Source organism: Ciconia boyciana, chromosome 18 (assembly GCF_034638445.1).
Source record: "Ciconia boyciana chromosome 18, ASM3463844v1, whole genome shotgun sequence".
NCBI lineage: Eukaryota > Metazoa > Chordata > Aves > Ciconiiformes > Ciconiidae > Ciconia > Ciconia boyciana.
This window is the reverse complement of record NC_132951.1, coordinates 12,962,883-12,979,805: the sequence shown is the minus strand read 5'-3', so window position 1 is coordinate 12,979,805 and position 16,923 is coordinate 12,962,883. Positions and strand designations below refer to the sequence as shown.

At 57.2% G+C, this 16,923-nt stretch overlaps 1 protein-coding gene across 1 annotated transcript; it reads left to right on the top strand.

The window, feature by feature from the left end:
• Positions 1–4,081: 4,081 nt before the first annotated feature.
• Positions 4,082–16,592, top strand: SAPCD2 (suppressor APC domain containing 2). The gene is made up of 6 exons (XM_072883367.1): positions 4,082–4,526; positions 9,382–9,515; positions 13,223–13,369; positions 13,517–13,618; positions 14,160–14,273; positions 14,712–16,592. The coding sequence occupies exons 1-6, from the start codon at positions 4,121–4,123 to the stop codon at positions 14,838–14,840; spliced, it is 1,032 nt and encodes a 343-aa protein (XP_072739468.1). The 5' UTR covers positions 4,082–4,120; the 3' UTR covers positions 14,841–16,592.
• Positions 16,593–16,923: the final 331 nt, after the last annotated feature.

The window sequence follows — 16,923 nt, the reverse complement described above, 5'->3', positions numbered from 1 at the left end:
CTGCATCAGGCTTCAATATATAAGTATTCACCAATATGCTCCCCAAAGAAATGCCGTTTTACAGTCGTTCCCTGGATAAGATGAAAGGCTGGGTGGTTTATGTCTGTGGCATGACTGTTACTACACACTGCCCTTAGCCACTCCTTTGATAGCTGGCTTCACGGGCAGTGGCAGAGTGGAATTTATAATAGGACAGAGCAATTGCTAGGCAGATTCTAATTGGAGGCCTTGCAGCATCTTTCATTTAAGCCCCAGACAATTCTCTACACTTAAACTCATCGTGCTGAGACCCTATCAGCCGGAGGGGCAGGATGGTGAGACTGGACACGAGTGACTGCCATTTCCTACCAACACAAATTCTTGCTCTGCAGACCCAGGCATGTCGCAGAGTGAGCAAACAAAACCACCACCCCCCTGGACAGCTTATTTTAGCTTCCCACCCGCTGCCCTTCTCCCAGCCCTCGTGACAGCCTGCAAGCCGCCAGGCAGCCACCAGACTTCCTGCTTGCCAGCCCTCTGAGGGAAAAAACAGTCTGGAGGAAAGAAAAGTAACTTTGTGGGAAGCACCCGGCCCCCTCCAAAGCAAACAGAGCATGTCCTCAAGAGGCCCCGTAAGCAGCAAGATGGAAACCACGACGGCATCTCAGAGCTGGGAAGATCAAACAAGATAGCCCTCCCCCAAGGGAAAATCTGCTGCGTCTCCCCGACCACACTCCCCTTGCCATTTTTAGCCTCTGTCCAGAGGTTTCCTGGGGACAGATGCATTTCTGGGTTGACACTTTGGTACCCCACTAGAAGTGATTCCCTGCACCCCCTCAGCTTTGGGGCTGAAAGAAGGGGTTAACACCAATTGCGCTTAATGAATTGGACAGTGACGGGGAGCACCAGAACTTGGCATCTGGACTGTTGTTAGTACAGCTCCTGGTCTGGTTTTAACCAAGGCCTGGTTTTACCAGGTCTGGTAACCTGCACTGGCCAGGGAGCAACCCACTTTGGATGCAGCACTGTTTTGGCTGGCAGTGCAATACATAGAGGCGGGCTGTGCCATGCTGGCTGGTCCGTGTGCCAGGCAGCAGCATGCACACACTGAGCGCCCAGACATGCGGCTGGTTCCCCACCAGACCTTCCTCTCCCGCAGGAGAACACAGCAGCAGAGGCTCATAGCATCTGCTTGAACATGGTCATCAGGAGACAACCTCGTGGCTGCAGTCACCATGCGTCCTCTGCAGAGTCAAGATTCACATGTGAACACCTACGGGCTGCTGAAATCAGCATGGGGCTTAATCTACTGCCACAGTCACCCAGCATCACCCATAGATGGTCAGTGTCATGTAGGAAGGTGCCCCAGTCTCCACCACCAACCAGCACCCTGTTCACCCGGTTCTCTGCTGGGGTTTGGTGCGGCTGCTGCGACCTCTCCTCCCAGGGGTGGCAAAGCTGGTTGACGGGACATGTTGGCCTCCCACCAGCCTTCCAGGGGACATCAGACACCCCATGTCCTACCCAGAGAGGGGCACTGGTGTGTTGGGTGCCACACCAGGACCGTGAGTGTCATCACCAGTGAGTGTCACCGCCAGTGCCTGCAGGCCAGCAGTGAGGGAGGGTTGGGCTGGGTTTGAATGGCAACTGATGCTTCCCAGTAGCTTGGAGGAAGGAGAACTGAATAACTATATTGTTTAAATTAAAAAAAGCAAAGATGGTTCTGTCAATCAGAAGAGCCTGGGCTGGCCCCAAGATAAACTATTCAGCGAGAGAAAAACAAAACAAAACAAAACCCCAAAAAGCCTTTTCCAAGAATTTTCAAGATCTCCCTAACCTCATTCACCGAACCACGCCGAGGATGAAAACATTGGCCTGTCTCATGGCAGCCTCTTGAGGGCACTTTGGTATGGAAAGCATCGTAAGACCAGAGCTGCCACTGGGCAGTTGTGTCCAGCTCCCTGTTGCCAGAGCAGAAAGCTCCACATGGAGGAGCAAGAGTATTTCGGCTGAACCACCAGGAATTGTTTCTGGTATCTCCGGGTTGCTTTCCTGATGGGATAGACCCGCCAGTCAGGGAAATTGGACAAGAGACATTAAGGTCATTTTTAATTCCCCCTATTTTTCCTGGCTGTTCCAGCAAGCCAAGAGATGTGGGAGGAACCTAGAGAAAACCTCATTTTCCTGCAGATTTAGCCTTTGCTGAGCAAAACAGTCCATGTGCTGACGTTACCAGAGCTGAGCAGCGTCACATTCACTTGTTTCTGGAGCAGAAAGGGGAGGGAGGATGCACCGGTTCCTTCTCCCTGTATCCTACACAGGTGTGAACCTGTTCAGTCAAACACAGCTAAGCCAAGCAGAGATCTCAAAACAGGTAGGACAGGTCCGGGAAATTTATGAAAAGAAATGGTTTAAAGAAAAGCAGGCTGTGAACAGCTCGGCCATGGCACAGAGGAGACAAGCCTTGATAGCAGGCTTGATAGCAGGAGAGCAGGTCCTTAATAGAGAAAAGGCCAGTGAGGGTCTCCAGAGGCTGCTGTGATTTACCTGGCAGCCTGGGTCTGACAGGGCTGAGAAACTCAATAGAGAAGAGGAGTGGCAAGAACGGGCTGAGAAGCCAGGAGTAGGACCAAGCTGCTGAAGACACCCGGGGATCAAGTCCAGCCCAGACGGGGAAGCTGATGGCAAGGGGAGCACAGCAAGGGCCACGTGGATGGGAGGGCTTGAGGGCCAAGCATCTTCTACCCTCTCCTCTTGAAGCCAACTCAGAGCTAAAGGAAATCACCCCTGGCACATGGCACAGGGAGGTGTCTGTGGCACAGGGAGGTGTCCATGGCACAGGCAGGCTCACAACAGGCACCTGGACATGACTAATTGCCCTTTCTGGCTGTCACCCTTCTCCAGCACACTTGCTCCCTGACGCTCCTTCTCTCAGCATCATGAGCATCAGACCAGGATGGGGGCTCTGGAGGTGTCGGCACACGGCTGCCCAGGGCCCCTCAAGTGAGTCGTGGTGCCTGTGACACCGGAATCATGACACCACAGCTTTGCAGTCTGCTTTGTTGCAACGCACCGTCTGACAGAGGGAGTTTGCAGAGGAGGGCAGCATCTGTCGCTAGGGCTAATGTGCTCTTGGATCTCACAGATGCAGCAAATTTCGGTATAAATTAGAGAAACCCATTCTCTTAACAATGCCGGTTCATACGAAGTTTATAAGAGATATGATCCAAATCCTGTTTCTCTCACATTTGTCAACACTGATATTTTTTTTCCCTCCTTTCTCCATCTCTGTGGTTCCTTTGCGCCCCTACCCCAGCTCCTGCTGGCTGCTGGCTACTGGTGCTGCACCACCCACAGCACTGGGATGCCCGGACTCAGTTCCCGCTGTGAGCACTCGCTTCCCCTGCAGCACCAGACAAGTCAAGCACGCAGGATCTCCCCGTGATACGGCCCTCTCCCGTGGGGATGCTGCTGAGGCGAGAAGCCAGACTGCCATTTCTTGGCTGTGTTTGCAAAGCTGGCAGTGAGAGCGGACACCACGTTTGGGGTCTTTTTTCTCCCTGTTCAGCAGTCACGTTTGCTCTGGAATCTTTAGGGACGTGAGGTCTTCAGGTATCGCTGCTTCAAAAGAGAGCCGCTTTCCTGTCTGCAAGGTTATGGTGTCTTTGAGGTGCAGAAATCCAACTGTCCGAAGCTATTATTACCACCGGCGGCAGAAGCACCCATTGCATTTGGGCGCAGGTAGCGGTACCCCGAGTTCTGCCGGTAAAGCAGGAGATTTGCAGGGTCTGCGCTGCTGGGAATGAGGACTTGTGCCTGGCGGATGGACACCGGCCGGCGCGGCTCTTCCCGGCGGGGTCACGGAGCCGTTACCGAGGGTGCCGGGTCTCGGCTGGCGGTGGGCTGGAGCAGACACCGTCCTGAGCCCGCCCCGCTCGGACCGGGACCCCCCGCCCCCGCCGGCCGAGAGCGGGGCGGGCGCCGCGTGGAACTCAAACCGCCGTCCTCCCCCTCAGCCAATGGCCAGCGCGACCGCCCGCCGCCAGCCAATGAGAGCGCGGTACCTCCTGCCACCAACCAATAGGAGCGCGGGGGCCGGAGCGGCGAGTAACGCTCGGGAGCGGCGGCAGCGGCGGCGGCGATGGCCCCGGAGCGCGGCGACCGGTCGCTCCCCGCCGGTACCGAGGGTCTTCCCCGGGTTTTCCTGCAGAGCCTGCGGACTCTTTTCGATATCCTGGATGACCGGCGGCGGGGTTATGTGCACCTACGGGAGATCGAGTCCCGCTGGCGGGGAGCGGAAGCCCGGGAGCTGCCCGCCGGGGTGATGGAGGGGCTGCGGCGGGCGGCACCGGCCAGCGGGTACCTCACCTTCGAGCGGTTCGTCCTGGGGTTGCGCGCTGCCCTGCCCGGTGCTGACCGCCCGGCGGAGAGCAGCAGCGGCGGGCGGCGGAGCGCGGAGAAGCCGCCGAGCCCGCGCTGTGCCGAGGAGCGGCGCGGGAAGAGCACCGGGCAGCGGGAGCCGGGGCACGGCCAGCCCCACGGCCGAGGTGAGCCAGCGGGGCCGGGCCGGGAGCGCCGGGGCTGGGGGAGGAACGTGCCCGGCTCGGTGCGGGCAGCTCCCAGGTGCGGGTAGCGCCATTGCCGGGGACTCGCGTTAGGCAGGGCGGGTTGGGACCCTGCGGCTTCCTCCGGTGCTCAGGCAGCGCGGAGCCGTGCCCTCCTCAGGGCCTGAACCAGCAGCAAGCTCCTCCCGCAGGGCTGGTAGAAAACTCCGCAAAAGTTCCTTCCATTTTTAATTTTGGCTTTGGTGGGCTTTGATTCCAGCCGCGGGTAAACCGGGAAGGAGAGCGTGCTGCTCCGCTGTCCCTCTCGGGTTCGTGCTTCCCGTCACATCTCTCCTCGCGTGGGTGCTTGTCTGTTTATAGCGGTGACAAGAAGAATTAAGGGCTTTACCGTAACGTGTCCGTGGTTGTCCCCTGGCGTAAGGTCTGTAGGTGACCTTCCTCGGGGGGTGGGTAATGCGGCTGGTCTTCTCGGAGAGTTGCTGGGCCCTGGGGTCTCTGAGAGCCGAGCAGCTTTGCCAGGGCGAGAGCCGCGGTCGCGGAGAGCTGGGTGCTCGGGTGGGCTCCGTGCGGGGGGTGTGCCCTCAGAAAGGCTTGGTTCACAATTTCATCCACGTTTTGGGCAAAAAAAAAATAGCGAAACCTGATGCAACTTTTTTGTTTGGATCATTCAGTGGCACCCTATAATAATGAATAATTAAGCAATAATTAAATGGGAAACCGGCATCAGGGAGATGTGCTTTGCTGTCCCCAAGCTCTGTCTGGGTGGCCAGGCCAGGGCTCTGTCTACAGAGCTCACCAGCGAGTCCCGTGGACTCTGCCCTTTCCTTGGGACCTGGGGTCCCCATGCTGGGTCTGCCAGGCCCCCCCACCCCTGGGTGGCACGCTGACCTTGGCAAGGGGGAGACTATTTCACTGGCATCTTGATTTGAGGATAGTTAGAAGGAGACCAGGCTTCTGGACTTAGCTGGTGTAGGTAATAATTCTTTATCTAGATTTGTGAAGTGCTTTGAGATCTACAGACACAAAGGTCTGTGTGAGGAGCTGGTGTTTGTTATTGCAACACTTGAGCGCGATAACTTCCTCTACCTTGGGAAAGTTGTCTGGGCTGGTTTGCCTTCCCTTCCTACCCACTCCCTCACAGTCCCTTCTTCTGTTGGGTGGAGAAGAAACTTTAACTGTGGCTGAGGTTCTCAGCTTTCCATTTTGCCTCCAGACTAATCACTGGAGCTTCACCTAGGGGAATATTATTAAGCAGGCTGGTTCTTCTATCATCAAGAGTGTAAATCTGGAAAAACCTGAAAAAAAATCCTGCTTGGTAAATAAACAGCAAACTGAAAGCTCTGCCCTGGAAAGGAGTGAGCAGATGACTACAGCAACTTTCAGGTTGCTGAGGATCTTTCCATTATAGGCTGATGTTATACTGATGTCCTGAGCCTGTGGGCAGGGTTAGTGCCTCAGCCCTTGCTGCCAGCTTTCTGCAGGGCAGGGCCGTATTCTGGCAACAGGCCTGAATTTCAGGTTGATTCCACAGCTTAGCGAATGTTATAACTCAGAGTTATTCTGTCTCTTTTAGCTCCAGATCCTGCACAGCTGCCCAGTGCTCCCTTCCACCATGGAGGGTTTCCCAGGGTGTGGTTGAACAGGTAGATTGGGAGGGAGTTGGGCACTGCTGTGGCAGGACACGGCTCTTTCTTGCTGTGGAGAAAGCTGCTCAGTGCTGAGAGCTGCCCATGGGTCCAGAAAGCCCTGTCTCCATTGAGATTGTATCATTTGGGCTCAAGGCTGCTCTGAGCCTCCAGCTGCATGAGGTAGCTTTTGTATGAACCCAACCAAGTGCAGCAAGATGGTGTATCAGTGCTCATCAACCGCAAAGAGTCTGAGGAAACTCCCTGTGTGTGTTTTGGGGGAAGGAGGTGCGCACAGGATGCCACCCTAGCTGTGCTTTCTGGTCCAGGGGTCCTCTGTGTGCGTGGAAGGTGATTTGGATGCAAATCATGGCAAGATGGCAGAGGTTGGGGCCAGGTGATCTTCGTGGCGCATCCAGGGGTGTAGTGAGCAGCGGGATGGTGATTCTGTCTCCTCTTCCCTGCTAACCTTAATTAGCCTACGGGCAGAAGCGCTTCTGAAGACGTCCCTGCTCAGAGTCAGCTTCCAGTTTCTCAGAAGCTCTCATCAGCCCGGTGGTGCTGGAGCAGCCCGCGAGCTGCTGCTGGGCACCAGCCACGGTCTCTGGGGAGCCAACAGCATCCGCCGGGCACGTGGATGGTGAAGCTGAGATTGGAGAATTTGCTGGGCATGGAAGTCACCATGATGGCTTCCCTACCACTGGTGCCTAGGTGGCCTGTCACAGCAGTGTCCAAGTGTCTTGGTGTTGGGGGTCTTTACCTTTGTGGTTCCCCTGAGAGCTGAGATCTGAGGAATTTAAGGCACAGAGCAGAAAGTCCCTTGCCCAGGAGCTCTGGTGGCCCTGGACACTGCCTCTTCTGCAGCACAGTGCTTGCCTTTGCTGCTGGGGTGGCCTGGCTCTAGCAGCTGCCTGGAGAGCTGGTGGCCCCAGCAGGAAGGAGGGATGGTTTGTAGGTAGCTGTTATTGTCTGGGCCATTGCCAAGGACAGGTACGTAAATGTGTAAAACGACCATGAGGTGTCTGCTCTGTCCTGGGCACTTGCTCTGCCTGGCGAACGCAGGGCTCGTGCCCTGCAGGGGCAGAGGGGCTCTGGGAGGGAGGAGGCCATCCCATATCTCATGGCAGGATCTCTTCCACGTCTGGTGAGCTGGTCCTGCTCTTTGCCTAAGAAGAACTGATCCCAGCTCATTAGCAGGAGTCCTGTTTTAGCCACTACATTGTCAGCTCGGGTGCACAGAGCTCAATTGTTTGACCAGGGAGCACTTTCTTATCACAGGTTCAGCTCAGCTCAACCTGGCACTTACAAGTAACAGCAGTGAAAGCCTTTTTAACATGTTTCTACCCTGCAGCTCTTCCCAGAGGTGCTCCTGGCTTTGCTTTGGGATTCTTCCTATTGAAGCTACGCTTGGTTTTGAGGCTGTTCCTCAGCTTCCCAAGCAGGGTGTGCTACAGTTCTGTTAGGATAACATGTGCGTGGTTGCACTGGTCTTGCTGGGTTCCTCCCAGGTAGATATGGGTGTATGAAACCAAAGACAGTTGGCAAAACAGATGAATGGGCGATATCAAAGACTTTTTTTTTTATTGACATGCTGGAGACCTGTCTACGCCGGAGCACTTGCTGGTAGGAGAAGCGGGATGCCATGATGGACCAGAAGGAGGATTTTTCCTGTGCTACGGTGGCTTCTTTCCCAGTGACACCAAGTGACAGGCTGAGCGAGGTGCTTGTATAGCGTTGCTTGCTGCCCCCTGAGCCTGAGTCCAGCTCCTGTTGCTGAACCAGCGCAGACATGGCAGCGCAGGCAGCCCCAGCATGGTGCAACTCTCCCAGACCTCGTTGCCTTCAAGGTGAAGGGTGGCTCCTGCAGCTCCCTCTCTTGCCCTGTATCCGTCTTCCATCGTGTCCGTGTGCTCGTCTGAGGAGACTTGTGGAACAGCGGGCAGTGATGTGCCAGCCCAGGCAATGCTACGTGCCGTGTCCTGGCACCCGCAGCCCTTCGTGCCCACAGCAGGGAATGTGCTATAGGCCTGTGCCAGGCAGCTCTGGCACCTGGGAGCTGGTACTTGCCCAACCCATGGGAGAAGGATGTGGCGGTGGGTGGGGGTGCCCGGGAGATAAGCAGGGAGCAGTCCCGAGGAGGAGATGTCTTCCCCAGCTGCCTCACTGCCTGCCTTTGATTGCCTGCCTCCACGCTGCTCTTGTTTCAAAGCCAGGCTGGGGAAGAAACTCTTGAGGAGAGCTGTGTGCAGAGAGCGGGGTGAGCTGCAAGAGCGAAGGGGTGAGCACGAGGCAGGGTCTGCTGGGGACTTGGCAGGGGACTGGGGCAAGAAGGGAGGTGCAGCAGGCTTGCTGCCAAGGTATGTCTAGGGAGGGTGCTGGCTGCACCCTTGGCTGCCCTGGCACTGTGGTTTGGGGCGGCAGGGCAGTGCTCCGCCAGCTCGGCCAGAAGCGGGGATCTGAGCTGACTTGGCCGTGTCTGCAGGGCTGCATTTCTGGTGAGTTTGCCAGGGTGGGTGGTGCGGGGCTTGTACTGATTTTACTGCAGGTGCCCAGCCAATACCTGCTTCGGTGTACAGGCAGCACAGGCAGGAGGTGTCTGATCCAGCCGAAAACCTGCCAGTATGAACTTAATCTGCAAAAATAGGTTATGCATGGATTTGCACCAGCGTCATGTGTTTGTAGTAGATCAGTCTTTTGCAAGATAGGATGTTGGGATTTTAATAAAATTTTGGAAAATCTACAGCCTGATTTACTCTATGGTTAGGCTGTAGGCACGGGGCCTTGGGGGGGAAATCTGCATGGTCAAGCCCATCACCAAGCAGGAGCTGCCTTCAGGAGAAGCTGGGTTCCTGGCAAAGCCTGTGCCACCTGAGCGGGAGCCAGGGGTCCTGTGAGGACAGGACGAGGGTAGGCAATATCACTAATGGTTTAATTGAAATGGTTTAACTGAAACAGCATTGCCTGGAAGCTGCCTGCTTCTTGGAGAAAATGACCACTGAGGTCTGTTGCCAGCCGGGTGCAGCCAAGTAAGTCATTGCTGAAGCCTGCCATGCCCATACAAAGATGCGAGCAGGTGCTCGGGCCGGTGCTTTGCTCAGCTGCTCCCTGCTGCGTCCATTTGCAAGACCACCGTGCAGATAGTCCCATAGAAGTGGCTGTGGGGAGGTTTTTGTTGCAAGTGGCTGGTGGCCTCATGCTTTCCTCTGTTACAGGTGGTGATGCTAAGGCTGCTGGGCAGTCCCAGGGAGACGGCAGCCATCCAGGGGCTGGGGACACTCGGAGGCATCAGAGGGGACGTGCAGAACACCGGAGACACACCATCACCAATGGTGTGGACTTCAGCATGGTAAGGGGACAGCCCTGTCATGGCCTCCAGCAAAGGAGCCCATAGTCCCTGCGGGAAGGTGGATTGCAGGGGTCCCTCACTGCTGACACCAGCTCTGTTTGGCCTGTGGCTCCCCCCTGCCCACCCTGCACGTGTGAGCCATGGGGTGTTGGGCAGATCCTAGTATTTTGGATACAAAGCTCTGTTGATGTATGTGGAGGTCCTGCCATTACTTCCGGGGTGCTTTCTGTCCTGAATCACGCCAGACAGGGAGGAGGCACGTGTTCCCCTGCCTTCCCCCGGCATGGGGTCAGCCCACGAAGCCAGCGTTTGACCGCACGGCTGCCTTCTCCATGGGCAAAAACTTGGGCAGGGAAAGGCAAACATGTAGGTGTAGGAGCAGGTGGGTCGCTGGGCCTCTCAAGCACTCCAGCAAAGGTCAGGTACACTCTGCGCTGGCAAGTGGTGGTGCCGGGCTGTGTCCCCTACCAGATGTTGTCTGTAGGTCAGGGCTCAAGCATGCTGATCCTTCTGGCTCCCGAGAGACTTTTTGCCAGTAATGCGGGGAAATCAGCACTGAATTTAGCCAGGCAGCCCAGGACAGAGGGATCTGCTCCCCTCTCCCTGTCCCTGAGTGGAGAGGCTTGGATCAGATTGCCTGGATGAAGGGATCTGCACTGCTCCCAGGTGGGATGGAGGAGCTGCCTGGGCATGTTGCCCACAAGCTCTAGCTAAATTTTCCTGGGAAGAGAGCCAGGACCCAGCCTGCAGGATGAGTGATCAGCAGGATGAGCTCTGGCCGGTGTTGGAGCTGCTGCCAAGGCTGCAACTGTCACCTCTGCACCCCCACCCCTCACACCCTGGTGTCATCCTGCTCCCCAAGCCCAGCGGGGCAGCATCAGTTACAGCCTGGCGCTGGCTTTGGGGAACATAACATGCTCTGATGCCTGGCCTGGGGAGGGAGGGCGTTGTGCACACATGATTTGCTGGGCTTGCAGCCATGCAAGGGGTTGGGCCGCTCTTGGGCTGAGGGGGTCTCTGCTGGCAAGGCATAGTAGATGTAGACGTGTGTGTCTGGGAATGGATGTCTCTGGTCCTCAGGATTTTGGTGGCTGGGAGTTGCTGCTTTGGAGAGGGCAAGGTCCCTCCTGCCCTGGCAAGGCTCTGCATGCAGCTCCAGGCTGGAGCCCATCGCTGCCATGAGCTCAGGGCCCTGCTTGGTACTGGTGAGGAGGGGCTGGTGGCCAGCATGTCTCGCTGAGAGCTGGGGTCTGTTCTCAGCTCTGCTACAAGTGCTCTTGCTCTGGGCTTGTGTTGCCCTTGCTTCTCTTTCCCTACATTGTTGTGAGGGCAGTGGGAGGGAGGTCCTCTGCCTTTCTTCCTCCCTCCCCGTGTACCTGAGTGCTGCACTGCCTTTAGCGTGCTCCTTCCCCTGGAGAGGGGGTGTCTGTCCCTGTCCCGCAGGTGAGAAGCCTTCCTGGCACCCTGGCAGGAGCCTTTGGGTACTATTCCCACTTCTGAGTGTACAGAGACAGTTGGAGCAGGTTTGGGTCCAGCAAGGACCCAAACCTGTGCAGGGTGGTGCTGTCACCTCTCCCCGCCCCCCCCCCCCCCCCCCGACCCTGGGGGGATGTTGGGATGAGGCACTCAGCTGTGATTGGGCTAATTTGCCTAAAGCCCTTGGAAGGATGGGGCTGATATTCGTCCTGCATCCCGGGGTGCACTAGGATGGGTTCATCCTGAGCAGTGAAGCGGAGGTGTGGGGGCTGTGCTGCAGCCCCAGGACCCTTTGCACCACCACAGCTGGTATCTGCTCAGCTGGTGTTTTTCAGCCAGTCCATCATTGATCGGCCTGATTTCCCCATGGCCACAGGGGTAGCTGGGATGAGACCTTCTGTGAGAAACTGAGCGCTTTCATTTGTAGGCAGCCCAGGGAATGGCACTGTCCCCTCCCCTTCTACCCCGGGTAGCACCAGCCAAGTCCAGTGCTCCATCTTCCTCCTGCCTCAGAAGCTGCCTCTACCCCCGGAGCAACCCATCCTTAGCGAGATGCCGTCTGTCCCCGCATCCAGCAGAGCCAGTGATGTCCCACTGCTCTGTGGGATACTGCCTCTTCCTCCAGTCACCGTGCTGGCCAGCAAGGCTGGTGGGACCAGAGCAGGCCAGCCGGTTGTGGGCTGCAGCCCGAGCTGGGTGGGGGTCCTTGCCACGTACAGCACCTTCTTCATGCCCCTCAGCAACAGCCTGCGTAGCACCAAGGCTCTGTGCTTCTTCCTGTGGGTACGTCCCCTTTGGTCCATCTGTCCATCCAAGCGGGGGGGAGGGGGCGGGGGCTGTTGTACTGCAAAGAGCATTTCCAGGAGCAGCAGGAGCAAGAGCAGCCCTGGCGTAAAGGGTGGCTGGCGTGGGGCAGTTGGGAGGCTTCGGGGCTGGCAGTGGGGATGGGGACGTGCTGGCAGCCTGGAGAAGGTCTTGGTATGGTCTCACTCTCCCCTGGGGGTGAGGGGGTATATTTCAGGGTCACTTCTGAGCTGACTCATCCCCCTCCAGGTGCTCTCCAAAGCAGCAGGAGAGGTTCCTGAGCATCCAGCAGCTTTTGGGTGATCAAAGTCCCACTGGTGCCTGGAGGAGACTCTCCTAGAGCCCAGTCTGTGCCATGGGCAGTGGAGGCCAGGCTGTGTTGTGGCAGAGGCAGCAAGGCAGGCAGCTCCCCATGTTCTTGGCATGGAAACAGGGGGGCAGGAGCCAGGGGAGCAGGCTGGCACGGCTTGGAAGAAGGGGAGCGGGAGCCCTGGGCTCACTGGGTGAAGGCTGATGAAAGGGTCGCTGCACTGGTTGCTCTGTTCCTCAGGGATGTCCCCTCTTCTCTTGCCACCTCTGTGATTGCCGGTGGCAGCGCGGTGCCGAGGGGCTGCAGGAGAAGAAGGTGGCAGTGGAGCAGGGGACCCCGTGTCCCCTGGGGCAAAGACTGCTGCTCCAGCCCCACTGTTGATGGAGGGGCCGAGCCACCTGCCCTGCAGCAGCCTTGGCTGTGCTGCGACCTGGTGCAGGGTCCTGCTCTGCCTGTCCCAGGGGGCTGGTCCGGGGGCAGGAGCCCCAGGCACCCTCATAGCAGCCCTCCAGGCACATAAATGTCCACACGTCCCTCTCCGGGTGATGCTGGTGCTTGAACCTGAAAGTCCTGCAGAGACACTCAGCAGAAAGGTATGCTGTGCTCTGCTCAGCTCTGAGGTGCCTCCAGGGTAAAGCAGAGCGGGGAACAGAGCAGAGCGCTGGGGAAACAGGGCTGCAGGTTTTCCCCCAGCTTCCAGTCTGCACGCTTGGCTCGGCTGCTTGCCACTCATTGAAAGCCGTGTGTGTTTGTGCTGCTGGCTGACACTCACAGCCGTGGGGGGATTTAGGGAGCGGCTGCAGGCCCTGCTCTTGCTGTGTCCCTGGATAAATATGAGGTAGAGAAACCTGCTTCTACAGTGGGGAGCAGGAGGGTGGAGGTGGCCTGACTGTCCTTCACCTACTTCGATTGTTCTCCCAAACTGGAGAACTCTTCCCCCAGAGCAGCACCAGACAGCAGCCATCGTCCCCCTCTTCCATGGCTTTTTGTGGGGAGAAGGGCTGAGACCCCCTGCCCATATCCATTTCCCTCTGCACCTTGTGAAGAAACCAGCTCCTGGGGCTTGACAAGGCCTTGGTGGGAAGGGGGTAACATCTCTGCATGCTCTGTCCTGCAGCTGAAGCACATGAAGGAGCTGGAACAGGAGAAGGATTTCCTGCTGCAGGGTCTAGAGCTAGTAGAGCGTGCCCGGGAGTGGTACCACCAGCACATCCAGTTTATGCAGGAACGCCAGAGGCTCCTGGGGAAGAACAAAACCAGTGCTGTGAGTCTGGGGCTTGTTCTTGGGGTGCCCATCTGCTTGGGAGGGTCTGGGGCTGCTCTGTGGGTTTGGAGAACCAGGCTGGGGCTTGGCTGGACCTGGAGCCGGCCCATGGTAACCCCCAGCCTCTTCTTCCTCCCCATCCCCCAGGAATTCCTCCCTGAGGGCAGCCAGAGCCAGCTGGGGCGCCTGGTCCCCAAGCTGCAGGAAGTGAACCGCTGCCTGGGTGACCTCCTTTCCACTGCCAGCAAGGTGAGAACAGCAGATTAGCAGCATGTGGTTGTTTGCATGAGCTTGGGACCCATCCTGTCCCCCCACTTATGCTGGTACCTGGGCTGACATCGGAGCTGCCAGAGTTTCCCCAGACTCTGGGGAGGTGACTTGGCTCCGTGGGAAAGATAGGGGATGGGGGACAGCCCAGAGGACAGCATAGCTGGTCCCGAGCTGGGCTGGAGGGTGCTCAAGGTATTTGAGGACTAAAGCAGATCCCTAAAAAGGTGTAGCCATTGTCAAGTGAATAAGGAAACCATCCTGCTGAGGTGCCGAGTTAGCCCTCTTGGAGCTGGCTGTCCTGCCGGGCTCCTGGCAGGAGCCGGGCACACTGGCAGGAAAGCTTCCCACCTCTGCCTGCCTTGCTGGAGACCCTGCGATGGCCTGTGCTGGGGTCTTAATCCTGTGCAGGGCTTCTCTCAGTTCTCCGTGTGCCACAGAAACAGCTTCTGGCCTTGGAGAAAGGCAGGGGTGGGCCACTGGGAAGGAGGCTCGATGTCTCATCCCTTCATCTTCTCTGCAGCCAGCAAACCCCTCCTCAGCTCTGAGCAGGCTGGTCCCCGTGGTGTCCCCAGCCTCAGCAGGCTCCCAGCAAGCCATCAACATGCTGAAGGAGCAAAACCGACTTCTCACCAAGGTGAGTGGGGGTACAGGGGGAGGAGATCCCCTGGGGGGGGCTGGGAGAGGACGAGGGGTGGGATGGGGCTGGGGAAGGAATACAAGGCAGTGGAAACTGTTCCTTCAGCTTGGCCAACCTTGGTCATTCCAGAGAAGGGCATGTAGGCTGCACCTGGAAACCCCCCGTGATGCAGCTGTGTCCAGCTGTTTGCTGGGTGAGGGTCCTTGGGCAGGGATGGGGCATCTCTGCCAGAGGGAAAAGACTGACAAATGCAGGTCACGAGAGGGTGCAGATGCTGCGGCTGGGGTCTGTGAGCAGGGCTGCTGGGGAAGGGCACCCATGATGCCCCTGCCAGGGCTGGGCTCACTGCTGGCGTTGACATCCCGGCACCCGCAGCGCAGCAAACGCCAGTGTTTTCCTCCTCTAAGCAGCATTTTCCTCCTCTGTCCCATGCAGGAGGTGACTGACAAGAGCGAACGCATCACCCAGTTGGAGCAGGAGAAATCCGCCCTGATCAAGCAGCTCTTTGAGGCTCGTGCCCGCAATAACCATGAAACAAGCCAGCTGGACTCCACCTTCATCTAGCACCCATCTCCCTGCTCCCTGTCCTTGAGCTTCCCCGGGGGTTTCATGGGACTCTTGCCCAAAACCCCTTGCACCCGTTGCTCCAGGTGTCGTATCTCCAGGTCTGGAGCTGTCAGTGGCACCTCTGCTGGAGGAAGCCGGGAAGGCACTTCCCCAACCCTGCCTGGGGAGCATCCCCACGCTGCTCTGCTGCTTGGCTTTCCAGCCGTGCTGCTCTCAAGCTGCTCCTTTTCTGTCTCTAAACGGACTGCAGGGAGTGTACCCCCGTCCCCGTGATCCCCAACGTGCTGGGGGAAACGGCTGCTGCCCATGCTGCCTGCGCAGGGGGAGCTGCTGTGCTCTTGGCCTGACTTAGGCTGGATTTTGGCTGCTCTCAGAAAAAGATGATGCATCTTCAACACTCCAGCCGGCATCTCCAGGCAAGCCTGGCTGTTGAAGGGTGGCCTGTCCCCTGCTTGTCCTGCTGTCGGAGGACAAGATTGAAAATCAAATGGGCGTGCCTGGCCCCTCTCTGCTGCCTGAGTTCTGCCTGCCAGTGACACTATACTGGGCCAAAGCAGTGCCCGAGCTGGTGCTCCTCCTGGTATAATCCCTCTTTCCAGTTTGCGGTAGTGATGCTATAGTTGCTGTTTACACGTCTGCAGGCTCCTGTAGTTAATGAGCCATAGACCCAAACGAGGTAGCCCGTACCTCTGAGCTGCTGTTTCAGGCTATTTACAGATTGAGGCAGACACCTCTACATCCCTTTGTTTGGCTTGACCTGGCAAATGTTTCCTTATGAGTGCCAGGCTTATATTTTTTTTTTTCATGATGACATGAGGAGAGGTGATGTCCTAGAGCATGAGGATGCTAATACAAGCCTGACATCACAGAGGGGCTTTAGGACAAGGTTTTGTATTTAACTGAACATGGGTGACGGAGTGGAGGCTGACGGGCTCTTTCCTTTGCACATCTCCTAGTGGAGAAATGGCAGCTTTGCCTGTCCTGGTGGTGTATGCTGGCTCCTCGGGGTGACATCCTGAGTGTGAACTGCACCCCTCTCCAGGTCTCTTGGGGTGGTGGTGGTGATCTAAGCATGGGTCCTGTTAGACTGGTGCATCTCAAGGATACCTCCTCCTTCCCACCCAGCTCAGCGATGATGCTTGAGCTGAACGATGTATTCCACTGTGGCTTGGTACTTGGTATTTATGGTACTTCCATAGGAGATCCTTCTGAATCCCCATGTAGCACAGGCCTGGCCCTCCATAGCTCCAAGACCAGGACCTTTCTCTCCAGGGTTGTTTCATGCTCTGACCCTCCTGGCACGATGCTGCAGCACAATGCACTGTCCTGGGCAGAAGGTGCCGGACCTGCAGCATGGCTGGGCACCATGCAGACCAATTCCTTTCTCACTCCTGTTTTTATCTGTCCAGTGCTGTCTGTCCAATCCAGCTCCTCTCTTTGAGGTTGATCTTGACTCACTGCAAGGCATGAATCCCTGCTCTACCCTTGTGCCTGCTGCCCTGTCCTAGAGTGGGGATCAGCACAGTACTAGGGAGAGGGAGGAGGAGGAGCAAGGCCATGGCTAGTCATGTCCCCTATCTGCAGGAGTAGGGTGTTAGTTGTCCCCTGGATATCAGTGCCTGCCATCTCATGATGCCACCTCTGGTGTCCAGTGCCTGTTTTGCCTGAGGTTTAATTAAAAGTGACCCTCTTTATGAGGAGGGTCACCTGTCTGTAGCGGTAATAAAGTGGGGTGAACTATTTAATTTATCCTTCTGTCTCTGCCTAAATCAGCCCATCTACTGCTGTGAGCCTTGGAGTTCCTGACTGTCCTGTCCCATGGGATGTGGGCTGAGCTGAGGTTGCACAATCACAGCCTGAGCACAAGGAGCCCAGGGGGTCTCTGCTCCCGGCCATGTTCCCATGCCCTTTCCCATCCCCTCTGGGCTTCCCTGTGCTCTGGGGCTGGGGACTTGCTGGACTCTCCTCACTGCTGTGGGATGGGGTCATGAAGCCACCTGCACCTCCACAGCATCTGGCTGCTCCTCCAGAAGCTGTGCTGGGGGCTTGTACTCCTCAGGTGGTGCTGGTGTAGTTCACA